The sequence below is a fragment of the Pollachius pollachius genome, assembly GCF_949987615.1.
Source record: "Pollachius pollachius genome assembly, chromosome: 1".
NCBI lineage: Eukaryota > Metazoa > Chordata > Actinopteri > Gadiformes > Gadidae > Pollachius > Pollachius pollachius.
Window position 1 is genome coordinate 43,524,062 of NC_136934.1, and position 14,528 is coordinate 43,538,589.

The 14,528-nt window shown below is 49.3% G+C and overlaps 2 protein-coding genes across 8 annotated transcripts; one reads left to right on the forward strand and one right to left on the reverse strand.

Annotated features, from left to right (window-relative positions):
- Positions 1-698: 698 nt before the first annotated feature.
- Positions 699-6,188, reverse strand: LOC307070497 (uncharacterized protein). Of its 5 annotated transcripts, XM_079728999.1 has the most exons (7): positions 6,110-6,188; positions 5,896-6,005; positions 3,959-4,006; positions 3,232-3,579; positions 1,441-1,680; positions 1,136-1,235; positions 699-983 (listed from the first exon to the last, which is right to left on the reverse strand). In XM_079728999.1, exons 2-7 carry the CDS (start codon positions 5,948-5,950, stop codon positions 923-925), a joined length of 852 nt encoding a protein of 283 aa, XP_079585125.1. In that variant the 5' UTR covers positions 5,951-6,005; positions 6,110-6,188; the 3' UTR covers positions 699-922. The 5 variants fall into 5 exon arrangements, with proteins under 5 accessions (XP_079585125.1, XP_079585126.1, XP_079585124.1 ...); XM_079729000.1 differs by lacking the exon at positions 6,110-6,188 and having other exon boundaries at positions 3,959-4,003; positions 5,896-6,103; XM_079728998.1 differs by lacking the exon at positions 6,110-6,188 and having other exon boundaries at positions 5,896-6,103.
- LOC307070484 (uncharacterized protein) lies at positions 4,911-13,444 on the forward strand. 3 transcript variants are annotated; one of them, XM_079728972.1, is made up of 8 exons: positions 4,911-5,749; positions 5,964-6,012; positions 6,966-7,316; positions 8,291-8,557; positions 8,721-9,008; positions 9,379-9,521; positions 9,795-11,477; positions 12,160-13,444. In XM_079728972.1, the coding sequence occupies exons 2-8, from the start codon at positions 5,982-5,984 to the stop codon at positions 12,187-12,189; spliced, it is 2,793 nt and encodes a 930-aa protein (XP_079585098.1). In that variant the 5' UTR covers positions 4,911-5,749; positions 5,964-5,981; the 3' UTR covers positions 12,190-13,444. The 3 variants fall into 3 exon arrangements, 2 of the variants coding, with proteins under 2 accessions (XP_079585098.1, XP_079585097.1); XR_013811562.1 differs by lacking the exon at positions 4,911-5,749 and having other exon boundaries at positions 5,759-6,012; positions 12,160-12,522; positions 12,672-13,444; XM_079728971.1 differs by lacking the exon at positions 4,911-5,749 and having other exon boundaries at positions 5,759-6,012.
- Positions 13,445-14,528: the final 1,084 nt, after the last annotated feature.

Consider the following 14,528-nt stretch of genomic DNA (forward strand, 5'->3'; position numbering starts at 1 on the left):
TGTGTTGCACTGAGAAAGCTCACAGTGGACATTTCTATTTCAGACATGTTCTTTTTAGGCATCAACGACTGCTGTTATGGCCAGTGTGAGAGTTTTAGGCTTACTGAATTGTTTTTATTTTGTAGAATCAAGATTTTAGTAAAGTGTTAATAGTGTGGTTTATAAACAGCAGGTACAGGTTACAAGTTATCCTGCTCTACCGTCCCCAAGGGAACAACTACGGTCTTTAATTGTTCCGTCCGTCTGTTTTGAGCTCTGCAGGGCCAGTTGCTTTTATCAGCACTTACTTCCTCCAAGAGTAGATTTCAGAATAACAGCGCAGAGCAGATCTGATCTCTGGCTTTGAGTCCCTGATGTGGCAGAGTGACAGATGGTAACCGTTCCTGTCGCACCCCCGTCCTCAACATGAACTCTCCCCTTACTGCCTCCTGTCTGTCGCCAATCTCTCTCTACACCCAGGTTCCATTTAGAGTCTGTCAACTTTACTGTTGCGCGGAAAACCAAGGCAGGACAGTCTCATTTCCGAAACACTTGAACACGTGATTCGGAACGTGTAGAGAAGGACATGGGAAACAAAGGGCTTGGAGGGGATTTAAGAAAATATTGACTTGTCTTCCAATTAGAAGCATCCCACTAAGCTATTACACTTCATTATTCTTATCTTTGATTGCCAAAAATAAGCTGCTTTGGTGAGGGAGTCACATTGCAGGGCTTTATTCTGCCTCCCATTAGTCCAATACCATGTAAAAAATGCGTTACAAAATTAGTTCTGATTGGAATACAGGGTTAGTCGTGTTTGTGAAGTATAAAAATGAATAAGTCCATCATTAGAATCCGTTCACACTTCACATTGTCCAAAGCACTGAATGGACAGGAAGTCCCACCCTAGTGGTCAGGCCACTTCCTGTATGGGCGGGTGACTCTAGATGTTTTCCAGCAGGTTGTGCAGACATTCTCCTCTGCTGCGGAGTAGCCGCCACCTCCTGCAAAAAAACCAAACCAAAGATCAAACTAGTATAAAAAAAATAAAAAGTTGAGTTCAAAGGAACTAGTTGCATAACTAGTAACTATAACTAGTTACATAACTAGTAATATAACTAGTAACATTAATCAGTCAACATAACCAGTACCGTACCACCACATTAGAGCTGCCATCCCCATAGCCAGCAGCAGCAGCATAACGATACACACCACCACTATCGTGAGACCGCTTGACTCCACGGCCTCGCAAGGCGCTGTAACCACAGGGTAAAAACAGTGCATTTGAAAGGTCGACAGGTTGAAAAAAAACAGCCTGCTTCTAAACACCTCCAGTGATCCATAACTGATTGTGATATCACTAGACGTGGTCGATATGAAACGTCTTAATATGCTGTAGCCTAGGTTTTCTGACCTGCAGGTTGTATATAGTGGCACCCGTTGGCATCCTGGCGTGTTTACCTGCGGTGTACGTCGCCGAGCTGTAGCCTAGCTTGTTGCTGACCAAGCAGGTGAAGTGTCCGCAGAGCGGTGAGTGGCTGACCACCAGCGTCCTGCCGTCGGGGGAGACGCGGCCCAGCACGGCGGTGACGGCGGCTCTCTCGTGGAGCCAGCTGAAGGTGGGGTCGGTACCCCAGGCCTCGGTGCAGACCAGTGACGAGTAGGAGTCGTTGACGCCCACTGACACGTGATGCACCGGCTCTGTAGGACACAGGCCATTATAGGTGAGGACACGCCCACACCGGCAGAGGCCACTACCACACGGAGAGGACACGCCCACACCGGCAGAGGACACGCCCACACTGGGAGAGGACACGCCCACACTGGCAGAGGACACGCCCACAACGGCAGAGGACACGCCCGCACCGGCAGAGGACACGCCCACACTGGGAGAGGACACGCCCACACAGGGAGAGTACACGCCCACACAGGGTGACGACACGCCTACACTGGGGATGTGCCCACATTGAGGACCAGCCCACACAGGGAGAGGACAGACCCCACATAGAAGGACACGCCTGCACGTGTGAGGACATAAATGGGAGACAGGCCAACATTTTTATTCAGACCATGTATCATAGGTTATCTGCAGATAGCAGTAACTTATGTAATGTGGTCCTGGCTGTTTTATCTATATCATAGTTAATGGTTTATTGGATAAAAAGTACAGACTTTTATACTATGTAGTATTGTGAGTGACTCCTACCCTATTGTAAAGAGTCTGTAAGGTAGTTCCACCATGTTCCAACCCATTTTGAGAGGTTGTCCTACTTTAGTCTAAAAACAGACAGTACGAGATGTGGTAGTCATATCACATTCTAACCAGTAGGTAAGGAAGGCCTGATATATTCTAATCTAAACAGTATGAGAGTTAGTCCTCACGTATTCTAACCAGAATGAGATAGTCCTACTGCATTCTAAAGAGTACGAGATGAGGGCCTACTGCATTCTAACCAGAATCAGAGATAGGCCTCCTGTATTCTAACCAGTATAGGGGGAAGTCCTACAGTATTCTAACTAGTATGACAGGTAGTCCTACCGTATTCTATCCAGTATGACAGGTATGAGAGCTAGGCCTACTGTTATCTAACCAGTATGACAGGTAGTCCTACAGTATTCTAACCAGTATGAGAGGTAATCCTACTGTATTTTAACCAGTATGAGAGGTCGTCCTACAGTATTATAACCAGTATGACAGGGAGTCCTACAGTATTCTAACCAGTATGACAGGTTGTCCTTTAGTATTCTAACCAGTATGACAGGTAGTCCTACAGTATTCTAACCAGTATGACAGGTAGTCCTACAGTATTCTAACCAGTATGACAGGTAGTCCTACAGTATTCCAACCAGTATGAGTGGTAGTCCAACAGTATTCTAACCAGTATGAGAGGTCGTCCTACAGTATTATAACCAGTATGACAGGTAGTCCTACAGTATTCTAACCAGTATGACAGGTAGTCCAACAGTATTATAACCAGTATGACAGGTAGACCTACAGTATTCTAACCAGTATGACAGGTAGTCCAACAGTATTATAACCAGTATGACAGGTAGTCCTACAGTATTCTAACCAGTATGACAGGTAGTCCTACAGTATTCTAACCAGTATGACAGGTAGTCCAACAGTATTCTAACCAGTATGACAGGTAGTCCTACAGTATTCTAACCAGTATGACAGGTAGTCCTACAGTATTCTAACCAGTATGACAGGTAGTCCTACAGTATTCTAACCAGTATGACAGGTAGTCCTACCATATTCGCGGACGACGCAGTAGGCCCTTGTGGGCACTCCCCTCTGGTCCGACACTGTCAGCGAGTAAATTCCTCCGTCGTCTCCACTGAACGAATTGACACTTAACGACGTAAGCTGCCCGTCAAGGGTCATGTGACCAGGGCACGCCGGACCCCCCGGGGAGCAGGAGGCCAGCACCTCTCTACCCTTAGCGTCCCCCGTCTCTGGCTCCCGCTCCCAGGTTACCGTAGCAACCGTCTCCAGGGGCCCGTGGTCGATGCGGGCATGGAGGACCAGATTGGAGCCCCGGATCACATGGGAGGGGTCGAGGTTCAGGATGGTCACGGACAAACAGTTTGCCCCGCACACTGCAGGCAACACACACAAATACAGATGACACACAGCGTAACGCACACATGCATATCCCGATCACATCAGAGACCCAACATACCACACATGTTCCAGAACAACACACACACACACACACACACACACACACACACATAACACACACACACACACATCACAACACACACACACACACACACATCACAACACACACACACACACACATCACAACACACACACACACACACACACACACACACACATCACAACACACACACACACACCTACACACACACACACATCACATCATAACACACAGAACAAAGGCAGGATATCTAGGGTTACAGGTGTGTGTGTGTGTGTGTGTGGGGGGGGGATATGTGTGTGTTTGTGCGTTACCTAGTAGAAGTAATGTAGCTGCTGCTGCCTGCAGATCCATCAGTCCTGCTAATGAGAATTGAACACAACAGGAATGTCTCTCTCTATTCGCTCACACACACACACACACACACACACACACACACACACACACACACACACACACACACACACACACAAACACACACACCTCTCTCTACTTCCCCTTTCTCTCTCATCCACCCCTCTTTCTTTCCCTCTCCCAATCTCTCTCCCTCTCTCGTCAGAGTGAAGTTAACGCAATATAAAACCCTTTCTAAAGTATTAACGTAAGACATATCAGAAAACAGCCCGTGCACTAAAATGAGAGAATCGACAGTAACACCGTAACGCTTATTTCAACCAAACAAAACAAACCTACCGTCTCCTTTTCCAGACGATGGGGGGAGAGAGGGAACGAGGAGGGACAGAGAGCGAGAGAGAGAGAGAGAGAGAGAGAGAGCGCTCAAAATAAATAACACTGCTAGTGCCGTTTACTTCTATAACTAGCACTATCCGCGTTTCTTCACCGATATCTACTGCTACACTAACACAACTATAACCTCGCTCTCTCTCACTGCATTCAACTTCCCTTTATCTCCCTGCACGTCCAAAGCTAAAGGCGTCGCTTGTTTACTTAAGGGTACGCCCCCTCCCCTTTCTGTACTCTACTGTAGGCCTACTTTAGTAGAGTACAGCCCGACCATCCCTGCCTGAGTGTAGCCTACTAAAGTACTGTACTGTATACCGTTATAAGTCTCTCTCTCTCTCTCTCTCTCTCTCTCTCTCTCTCTCTCTCTCTCTCTCTCTCTCTCTCTCTCTCTCTCTCTCTCTCTCTCTCTCTCTCTCTCTCTCTCTCTCTCTCTCTCTCTCTCTCTCTCCTTATGGACTATGTTATCCGTGTCTTTCTATGGTGAGAACTTAACCAGATAAAGAACGCCAGCAGCATAATACTGTATTATTTGAAGGGGAAACGGTAAACAATGTCAGGGTTCCCGCCGTATAAAAGTCTTTGTACAGCAAGTCCAACCGTCCATTCTCCTACGGATGAATAATGTTTGTGTCCGGGCGGGCATAACTCGTAGATAATTTATCGCTACGCTGTTTTTGTACAGTGGGTATTAGCCTGTGTGTGTATTTTATCTTAGTTTAATCATTGGGGCCTTAGAATATACAGGCCTTTATTTGTTCCTCATTTTCAAAAGCTTTCTATCCTCAATATAAACAACAGAGAGTCGCAGTACAAAGAAGTGTTAATTGTGTCACGTTATTGGAATCCGTGCAGGTATCTATCCAAACAGCAGATGGCGGTAAAATACCAGACAGAAAAACAACTTTATTTCTTCCCCTTTCCCTTCCCAAGTAAGTAAATAAGTTGACATTTTGTTGACTTTTGTTGTAATAACAAGTCGAAATATCTGTTGTGTAGCCTATTAGACGCATTTGATTGCACTTAACCAATGCATTAATATTTCGCATTTCAACTAAACTCATTATCATAAAAGCATAGGCCTATGGCTCGGACTTTTGACATGTGTCAAAGTCCAAGTAAAATAATCGACATACATTTAAAAATAATAGCTACGCTTTCTTCACAGTTTTTTAACAATCAACGTCTATATGGTGACGAAAGTATGCTAGGGAAATAAACGCTACGGTCCCTTTAAGAGACAGGTGCGTCGACAGGTAGCCCGCCTCGGACTAAGAGGAAGCAGATTCAAGCCAAACAAGATAGTTACGAAGTTTTAACAAACCCCGTACTTTAAAACATGACGGCTGGGAAAGGAGAATTTGGTAAGTCAATGACTAACACCCTTTTCACAGAGGCTTCATCGTAGCACAATAACAGTTGTCGCTCATAACACTCAAATCCTACGATGGTGCCTGTGTGAAAAGGGTCTATAATTAACTGTGAATAATTATTAATAGCATTGGCCTACCATATCTGTGTGATACTTCTTGCAGTGTTATATTGTGAAAGTAAATGTTTAACATGGTTCGTCTTCAGTTCGCCCGGACTGAAGAGATGAACCCGCTGCTCCTCGTCTCTCTGACAGGTGAAATATTAATCTCATCATCATCATCATCCTCACTGCACCATTTAAGCAACATGTGAAACGTTCACTGATGTTTAAAACATAGAAAAGATCTAACCGTTTTCCCACGTTTCTATTTCTGAAAAGCTTGACACTTTGACGAGACTGTAAAACCAGTGGAGCCACTTCCCACGGATGGACTTTAGTATTTGTGGGCGTTGTCGTCTACCCAGACTAAAGAATTTCTTAAGAGTATTTTTATACTGACACCAACACGGATGTGTTGTGTTTTATGGTAATAGACAAGGGTCATGCCGTGGGAAAACAATCTATCTTAATGTTGGCTGATGTAACTCCGCTCCGCGATGCCAACCTCGTAAAACGAATCGCTCAACCCGTCAAGGACGTATCGATTAGCTATTTCATCGGGATTGTTTTATGATCCTATGTAGACCACTCCTCCGTACGGGGTACAAGATGGGTTCGTCGCCCATCGAAGAGTTAGATTTAGATCCAAATGGTGACATTACCTGAACAATTATGTGTCATGTTTTGGTTTTTACTTGTACATGGATCTAGAAGATATTTTCTGTAAAAGGACAAAGTCAACAGACACGTTCAGGGATGGATGAGAGTGTTTAGGGAACTTTTGCATTCAGTGATGTGACAAAATTCTGGAGAGTGAGAGAGACAGTGAAAGGCAGTGATAGTCCACACCAAAAAAAAGAAATACACCCAAATGTCACCAGTTTATACCCCATATTTATGATATTCTAGACTCTAGAGGTAAGGGTCTCTGACTCCCACCCAAAGGGACATGGTTTGAACCCCAATGACCACAGTCTACCCGTAGGCCTCCTTTGGCAAGATGTCTTACCCCTACCGCCTTGCTGAAGAATAAATCTGTTTACGAAGTGTATCCCAGTAGTTTCCATAGTTGTAAATTGTTCTAATTATAAACCTGTCCTGTCTAGTCCTGGTGCGGTTCAGTCTGTCCCAGGAGCCGGTCTCCATCGAGTTCCAGACCGACCCGGTTCTGGTCCAAACCGGCACGGACATCCTCTTCACCATCATCAACCTCCCCGACGTGGTGCTGGTGAATTGGGATTCCCCTGGGGGCAGCACCTCTTTGGCTATTTGGTCCGGAGGGTCTGGGACGGTCAACCCGCCCCCCCAGTACTTGGGCCGGGTCTCCGTTACCCGCAACCAGCTCCGTATCAGCAACGCTCAGCTGGCCGACGCCGGGAGCTACAGAGTCCAGGTCAACCCCAGCATCAGCACAGGCCTAGCCACTAACTCGAAATCCGTCCAGCTCCAGGTGTTCGGTAAGGAGGCATGGCTTAGCGCGGGGTCGGTCTATGGGCTGCAGTCTCAAGTCCACCTTTGAACCAGCAAGGGGTTAGGGTGTGATGAATAATATAATTAATCAACAATTTGGGTTTAATTATATTATCCTAATGCCATGCAGTTGAGTAGTCCTGAAATGATAATGACTCCCTGGTCAGCATTGTAACATGTGTTGCGCCTTCTGGTGGACGGTGCTGGTATTGAGTGTTTAGCTTCTCCAGATGTTGTGGTCCTCGAGCCATCTCTGGATCGTTCCCCGAGGATCTCCTCGCGGGAGAGGAATGAAACTCTGTTAATGTTCCTTCAGGGAAACCTGCTACCTCGCCCGGCCGAGCTTTGAGTCCTGTGGTTCGTCAAGGACAAATGTGAAATTTAACTTAACAATGCTATTTAAACCATCCCAGGTCCCTAGCTTACATCTCGGCTAATCACGGTGGTTCAGTGATTAGCCGAGATGTAACCCTGTACCGCTAAAGGAGTGCTTCGTGTTGGGGTCCATAGCATTTCGCAATGCTTAGCATGTTCTGGTCCCTCCCAGTCCCAGAGTATTTCTTTGATATGCTACATGCTCGGGTATTTGGTTTTTCAAGGTCCTGTCCTCGGATGGATAAAAAATACCTCAACCCTTTTCCTCAGATTCACCACCAAACGATACACTGAACAGAAAACAAGAACATTCTAGCTGTCCCCTGACCTCTGCTCTCTGCTGTGTAAAATGTAACTAAGTATTCAGCCAGTCACTCAGCATTCATTAAGATGGTGGCGGTGTTGGGGGTGAGTCTCCTACACTGCTGCTAAATTGAGAAAAGTAGTAGATAGTAATAATGATAGGACTTTATTAATGAGATTAATGAAGTACAACCTCATCCTATCTCATCCATCTCCCGACACTACCGCTAAACGGAGATAAGTAGACTCTAATAAAGCCCCACCTCGTCTTGTCTCCTCTCAGTGGCGGTGTCCGGGGTGAGTCTGTCGGTGCCCCCGGTGGCGGTGGAGGGTAGTAACATCTCTCTTACCTGCTCCTTCGCCACGGGGACGGAGGTGAGTGTGGCCTGGGGCTTCAAGGGCGCGGCCCTCACCGCCGGCCCCCGGATCAGCATCTCGGGAGGCTCGCTGGTCATCGACCCGGGTCGCCGCGGCGACGCTGGGGAGTACTCGTGTACCGTTAGCAACGCTGTCAGCGCCCGCAGCGCCAAGCAGACCCTCACCGTCTACTGTGAGTACTGAGCCATTGTACTGCAGTACTGTTAGTTCTATTATAGCACTACAGTACTGTAATACCGTGTACTATTACAACCATTCTTTAACTGTAATGTAGTAATAGTGTGTGTGTGTGTATGTGTGTGTGTGTGTGTGTGTGTGTGTGTGTGTGTGTGTAGATGGCCCAGACACTCCGGTGCTGACCAAAGATCTCCCGGTGGACTGTGTGGGCAGAGGTGACACCGTGCTGGGGCAGACCATCACCCTCACCTGCGTGTCAGTGTCCCTCCCCCCCGCCCTGTTCTCATGGCAACAAGATGGGCGACCCGTGGCCACCGTCCAACCAGACAGCGGCGTGCTGGGCGTGCAGGCGGTCTCGGCCAATCAGAGCGGCCGCTACACCTGCCTGGCCCGAAACGCCATCACGGGGGGCACGTCGGAGCAGTCGACTGAAGTGGAAGTCGTGCGTGAGTAACGACCGCTGGGTGACCTCTGGAAGAGGTGGATTGTGGGTAACCGTCATGTTGTCCCTGAAGATTGATCCGAGGAGAATGTGCTCGGAGTAAAAGTCTTTCAGCAACTTTCTGCTAATCTACTTCACTACGTCTCTCTCTCTTTCACTCTTTCAGGCTATCATTTAATCATTATGTTTTTAGAACCGCTTCTCTTTTTTCTCTTCGCCCATCTCTCCCTCTACCTCTCGATTTAAATTCAGTATATTCACTTTATTAGCAGGTCATATATCAAATACAATATGTGATTATTTGTTGTTAAAGCATTTGAACAAAGCAGCACGTTATGATTCTCTCTCTCTCGCCCCCCCCCCCCCCATACCAGAGACGTGTCTGAGTGGAGGGGAGGTTGCGGGCATTGTGATTGGCTCCCTGGCCGCGCTGCTCCTGATCATCCTGCTCATTCTTCTTCTGGTGCACTGGAGGAGGGGTGAGACGACCACTCACTCTCACACGCACACACCTGTTGTAAGTGGTGAGATGTTCTGGTCACATGTTCTGTTGGTCTCCATGTTGGTCCCCATGTTGGTCTTCATATTACCGTGTTCTGTTAGTCTCCATGTTGGTCCCCATGTTACCATGTTCTCTTGGTCTCCATGTTTATATGTTCTGTTGGACTCTGTGTTTACATGTGATGTGGCCTCCATGTTGGTCTTCATGTTGTCCATGGGATGGCGCTAAAGAGCTGCTCATGAGTAACTGCCCCCTCCTCCCCTTCCTCTCTGTTTTATTCTTCTGAAGCCCCCAGTTCCTCTGGGAAACGGGGTGGTGGTCCAGGGATCGGACCCCCCTCTCCACCAGCCCAACCACCAGTACACCCTCCCCCAGCAATACAACCACCGAGCCCCCAACAACACCACCCTCCCCCCGGACAGGGACCCGAACCTCCCGCCTCCGTACCGCCGTCACCAGGGCAACGCTCGGCTCCTACCAGCCACCTTCCCCGACGACGGCATTGACAACCCGGGCTTCTCTCCTGCAGCGGCGGTGAACACGCTGTCACGCACAGCACCTCAGAACTCCAACATCCTGATCCAGGGGGCCGCACCGGACGGCTCCCAGCCCCCGACCGTCCAGGTCAACCTCGGACCTCAGCCGGGGGGCGCCACGGGAACGCTGCCCACCATGCACTTTAACCTCAACTCCTTCCCCCCCGGCGCTCAGCCCCCCCCCGGTGCCGAGACAAGCCACACCCCACCGGGCGGCGCTCGGCGATCCGGCGACGATCAGCGTTCCGGCGACGATCGGCGTTCCGGCGACGATCCCAGAAGGCAACGCTCCGACCCTGCGGGGCGAGTGTTGGAGGATCCCGGCGGACGATCGCTGGTTCCTACTGGATACTCCCACAGGAGCAGTCCCAGGGCCGACACACACCCCTCCCAATGGCACACTGACCCTCTCAGCAACACACACCCCTCCCAACGGCACACTAACCCTCTCAGCAACACACACCCCTTCCAACGACACACTGACCCTCTCAGCAACTCGCACCCCTCCCATCGAAGCAGCGACGCCCACGCCGACCGGCGAGAGCGAGGGTCTGGGGGTGGCGGCCGAACCAGCAGCCGCTCCCAAGGCCACGCCCCCTGGGACCTCCTGCGGGGGACGCCGTCGTACCCCAACGGCGCCAGGTCGGAGGGCTCGGACTACACTACCCAGAATCCCCCGCTAGCCCCGAACAGGACTTCCGAACCGGGCAGGGTCGACCGTGAGGGCCGGGGCAGACAGGAAGTGATGTCAGACACCAGGCAGGCGCGGTCCCGCCCCCCCACTTCCCTGTCACACCACTCGCAGGATGCCCCTCGCGCACAGAGGGAGCGCACACACGACTACAGTCCCCAACCGGTCGCCAGGGAGACCGCCACCGAGCCAAGAGGTCATGTGACTCAGCAGCAACCGATGACGACACGGAGCCTGGATGCAAGAGCCATGGCTGACCCCAACCACCTCCTACAGACCCGACCATCCCAGGACCTGCTCCAGCCCCGCCCCCAGACCCAACCGGTCCAGCCCCGCCCCCAGACCCAACCGGTCCAGCCCCGCCCCCAGACGGTGGTGTCCCCACCCACAAACCACCGTCACCAAGGTAACACCGCCCCCCGGCCAAACGGGAACCCACTGACCCAGGAGGCTCTTCAGAGCCACACCAAGCGCGCCCAGACCTTCCAGAACCGGAACCAGCAGACCCAGGCTGCCCTGCAGCGGCCCCCACCCCCTCCCCAGGTCATCCCCATGAGCCGGTTCAAGGAGCTGCCCCGGGAGCGGATTCAAGACCGGCCCCCCAACAGACCCGCCCCCCGGCCCACCGCCCACCTGCCCGCCGGCCAGCGCCTCCACCTGCAGGCCGACCCGCACCGTCCTAGAACCACGGGCCACGCCCCCCACGGCCACCGCGCCCAAGGTCACCACGGCAACCCCCACCAGGTGAGCATCACCAAGGCCCTGTCTCAAACACTTGCTTTGAGTTCCCCTCCACTGTAATGTCCTCTCAAAGAGGGAAGTGAGAGTGAAGATCTTTTCCTATGAAATGGGACACCACTATAATTCATATTATGCAAATTAGCGTAGCGACAGCATCGACGTGTCTACACTACAGGAAGAAGCCTACTACTATTTTCTTTCACGTTTGAAAATGTGACCCTTGTGTCGAAAATAAGACGACCTACACATTCAGATCGTATAGTTGAATCCGGTCAATGGTTAAATAATTTAACATAATCTATAATTGAGAAACATGGAAAAATTGCCGCTTGCTGAGTTTGCAAGGTATCCTGGGTAATTTGTGCTACTCCTTTAGCTGCAAGTGAGGTACCGAGCTGGATAGCTGCCAAGGGATGACTTTAAGGGGAAATAGGCACTTCCTCTTGGTCCTTAAGTATTGGAACAACCTACCCCTCCGCGGGAATGAGCAAATTCTAGGGCTAGGGGGAGTAATGGGACGGGGCCAAAGCCTCCACCACTCTTCTGTATGCTCTCACTTGTTAGTGGTGGTCGTGATGGCAGTGATGGTGATTACGGTGACGGTGCTGCTAAAGTGGCATTTCAGAGCAGTTTGTCAACCATGACGTGTCCCTAACTCAGGCTTTCTTCTTCTGTGTTTCTCCAGAACCAGACTCGCAGAGATAGGCCTCATTGATGAACAATGTCCCTGTGTACGGCCACGTTACTCCAGGGGCCTGTGACATCAGGGGCCCGGATCAGGCAGGAAGACCCGTCTCCACCTCTTAGCCTGTCCTGTCCTGTTGAGTATTAATGCTACTATTGAGAGTTGATTTAAGAGGCGTTGTAAGCAGTGTGTGACACAAGGGCGTGGTCGTTCCTGGGCTTTCCCTCAGGAGCTATGCATCACATGACCTAACAGAGGAGAGGCCTCTCCAATCCCCGGCCTCCTCCTGGCCAAAGCATGGTATAACTACACATACTGGAAGAGCTTCAAGAGGAAGAGGAGGACATGATCACAGGAGTTACGGTACGACCGAGGCTGTTTATTACCTGGAAGTATTTTTATCTAATGGTCTGCTTTTACGGGGCCTCAGCAGAGGGGCCCGGGAGGGGCCAACAGTAAGCGCTTGTTAACTAATCCCTTTTTATGGTTCTTAAATGATTGGGTAATCACAGCATGGGGTCGCCACGGAGTCACCCGCCGTAACACCGCCTCGACCGGATGGGAAATAAATGTGGTTAACGCACCAAGACACTGGGAGGAAGACACAGGGAATGTGATTTAGCGTTTGTTATTTACTGCCATTCTTTGTGATTGTTTACTCTCAGGGAATGATTGTAGAGTGAACAAAGAGGTTTTATAATCGGTTTAACGTTAACCCCTATTCTTATTTAAATCTCTTCCATGACATGTAGGACATAGTTTATATGACATTTAAATGGATGCAAGCATTTTAATAACTGCAATAATTTCTTTGGCAAAAAAACAACAACTTTTGAATGTCAAGAGTACGATAAGTAACATCCAAAATCCCCCAATTACCTCTCGAAGTTGTTGAGACAGCTGGGCAATGAGGGCCTTCTCTGTAGTGTGAGGGATTTAATCAAACGATAACCAAAAGATGCATTACATACGCAACCGCAACCCGTAAAGCTCATATTTTATCGTCCCGCAATGGAAACTCACTATGCATCAGGGCACGATATGCATTAAAAATAGATGGCACTTAGAAAATACTGAACTCTGCGGTATTGAAAAACCCACGGTCTAAGGAGAGTTATTTGAGTCGCCATTTACTTGCATTTAGTGTTGGCATAGGCTGCCGCTACACGATTGCCAATGTCAATGCTATCCTGCGCCCGGCCTATTAACTATTTACTAACGCTGGGCCCTTATTGGCCCCCCCAGTGGCGGTTCTACATCCAGTTACGCCCCGGGCAAGACTTCCTCCAAGGGGGTGGGGGGGGGGGGGGGTATCATGACCCTACGGACTTCAGTGGGGGTTTTATTCCGTCCGTGCACGGCACCTTCTCAACGAACAGGTGTGCGCCTGCAGCCAGAGGGGGCGCCAATATACCAATTCCCCACACGATGTTATGTACTACTTACACTTTTTATTTTTTACTGCTCGTGGCGCCCCCCCATGTGATTTCGCACCACCTACAAATATGGCGCCCCGGGCGGCTGCCTGGTTCGCCCGTGCCTAAAACCACCACTGGGCCCCCCTTATGTTATCTGGTGAGAAACAAAACGATGACATTATTTATATATTATAATTCCTTTTTTATGCGTCTAAAATGATCTGTGGGGGTAAATAATATTGGAGGCGGGCTTGTTGTTTGTGTGTTTGTTTGTACAGTATTCAAGAAAGACTAGTTTGAGCTACAGAGGAGCTGGAATTAAGATCACTATCTGCTGTCAGGGAGTGGCCACTCTCAGAATCATAAGTGTGCTAATGCTGCCGGTTACTGGGTTACTGGGTTACTAGGTATGTGTGTATGTATAGATATATCTGATGGGTTTTAATTAAGATGTATTTTATGGTCTGTATAGGATTTTGCCTCACAGGACTATTTAGAAGAACAAGAGCCTTAGAAATCAAATGATCTGTTTAGACTTGCTCTGTCTGCACATACAGAATACCTAATAAAGCCGTCTGAACTTCTGTTCTGAAACAGGAGTCTGACTTTTTCACATCTTCTCTGTAAAGTTCCTTCTCTTATTTGTCCTTCACACGTCATGTGCTATTTCGTTTCTCAACACCTCTGATAGTAAGAGATGAACAGACAGCCACTTCTGCTAGATCTTCTGCTGATGTGCGAATAAGTACAGGCATCAGTTTGGTATTTCCGTTCATAGTGTGAAAAATAAAAAGTGTGTGTGTGTGTGTGCGCGTGTGTGCGTGTGTGTGTGCGCGTTGGCTTTACGTGCAAGCGGCCCCTGCCTCTGATTAGCATGTAGATGTGTCTCTGTGTGGCGACGCGGCCACTGTGACTAATGGCGATTGTTTTTGCATCCCTTCGGAGCTCCAA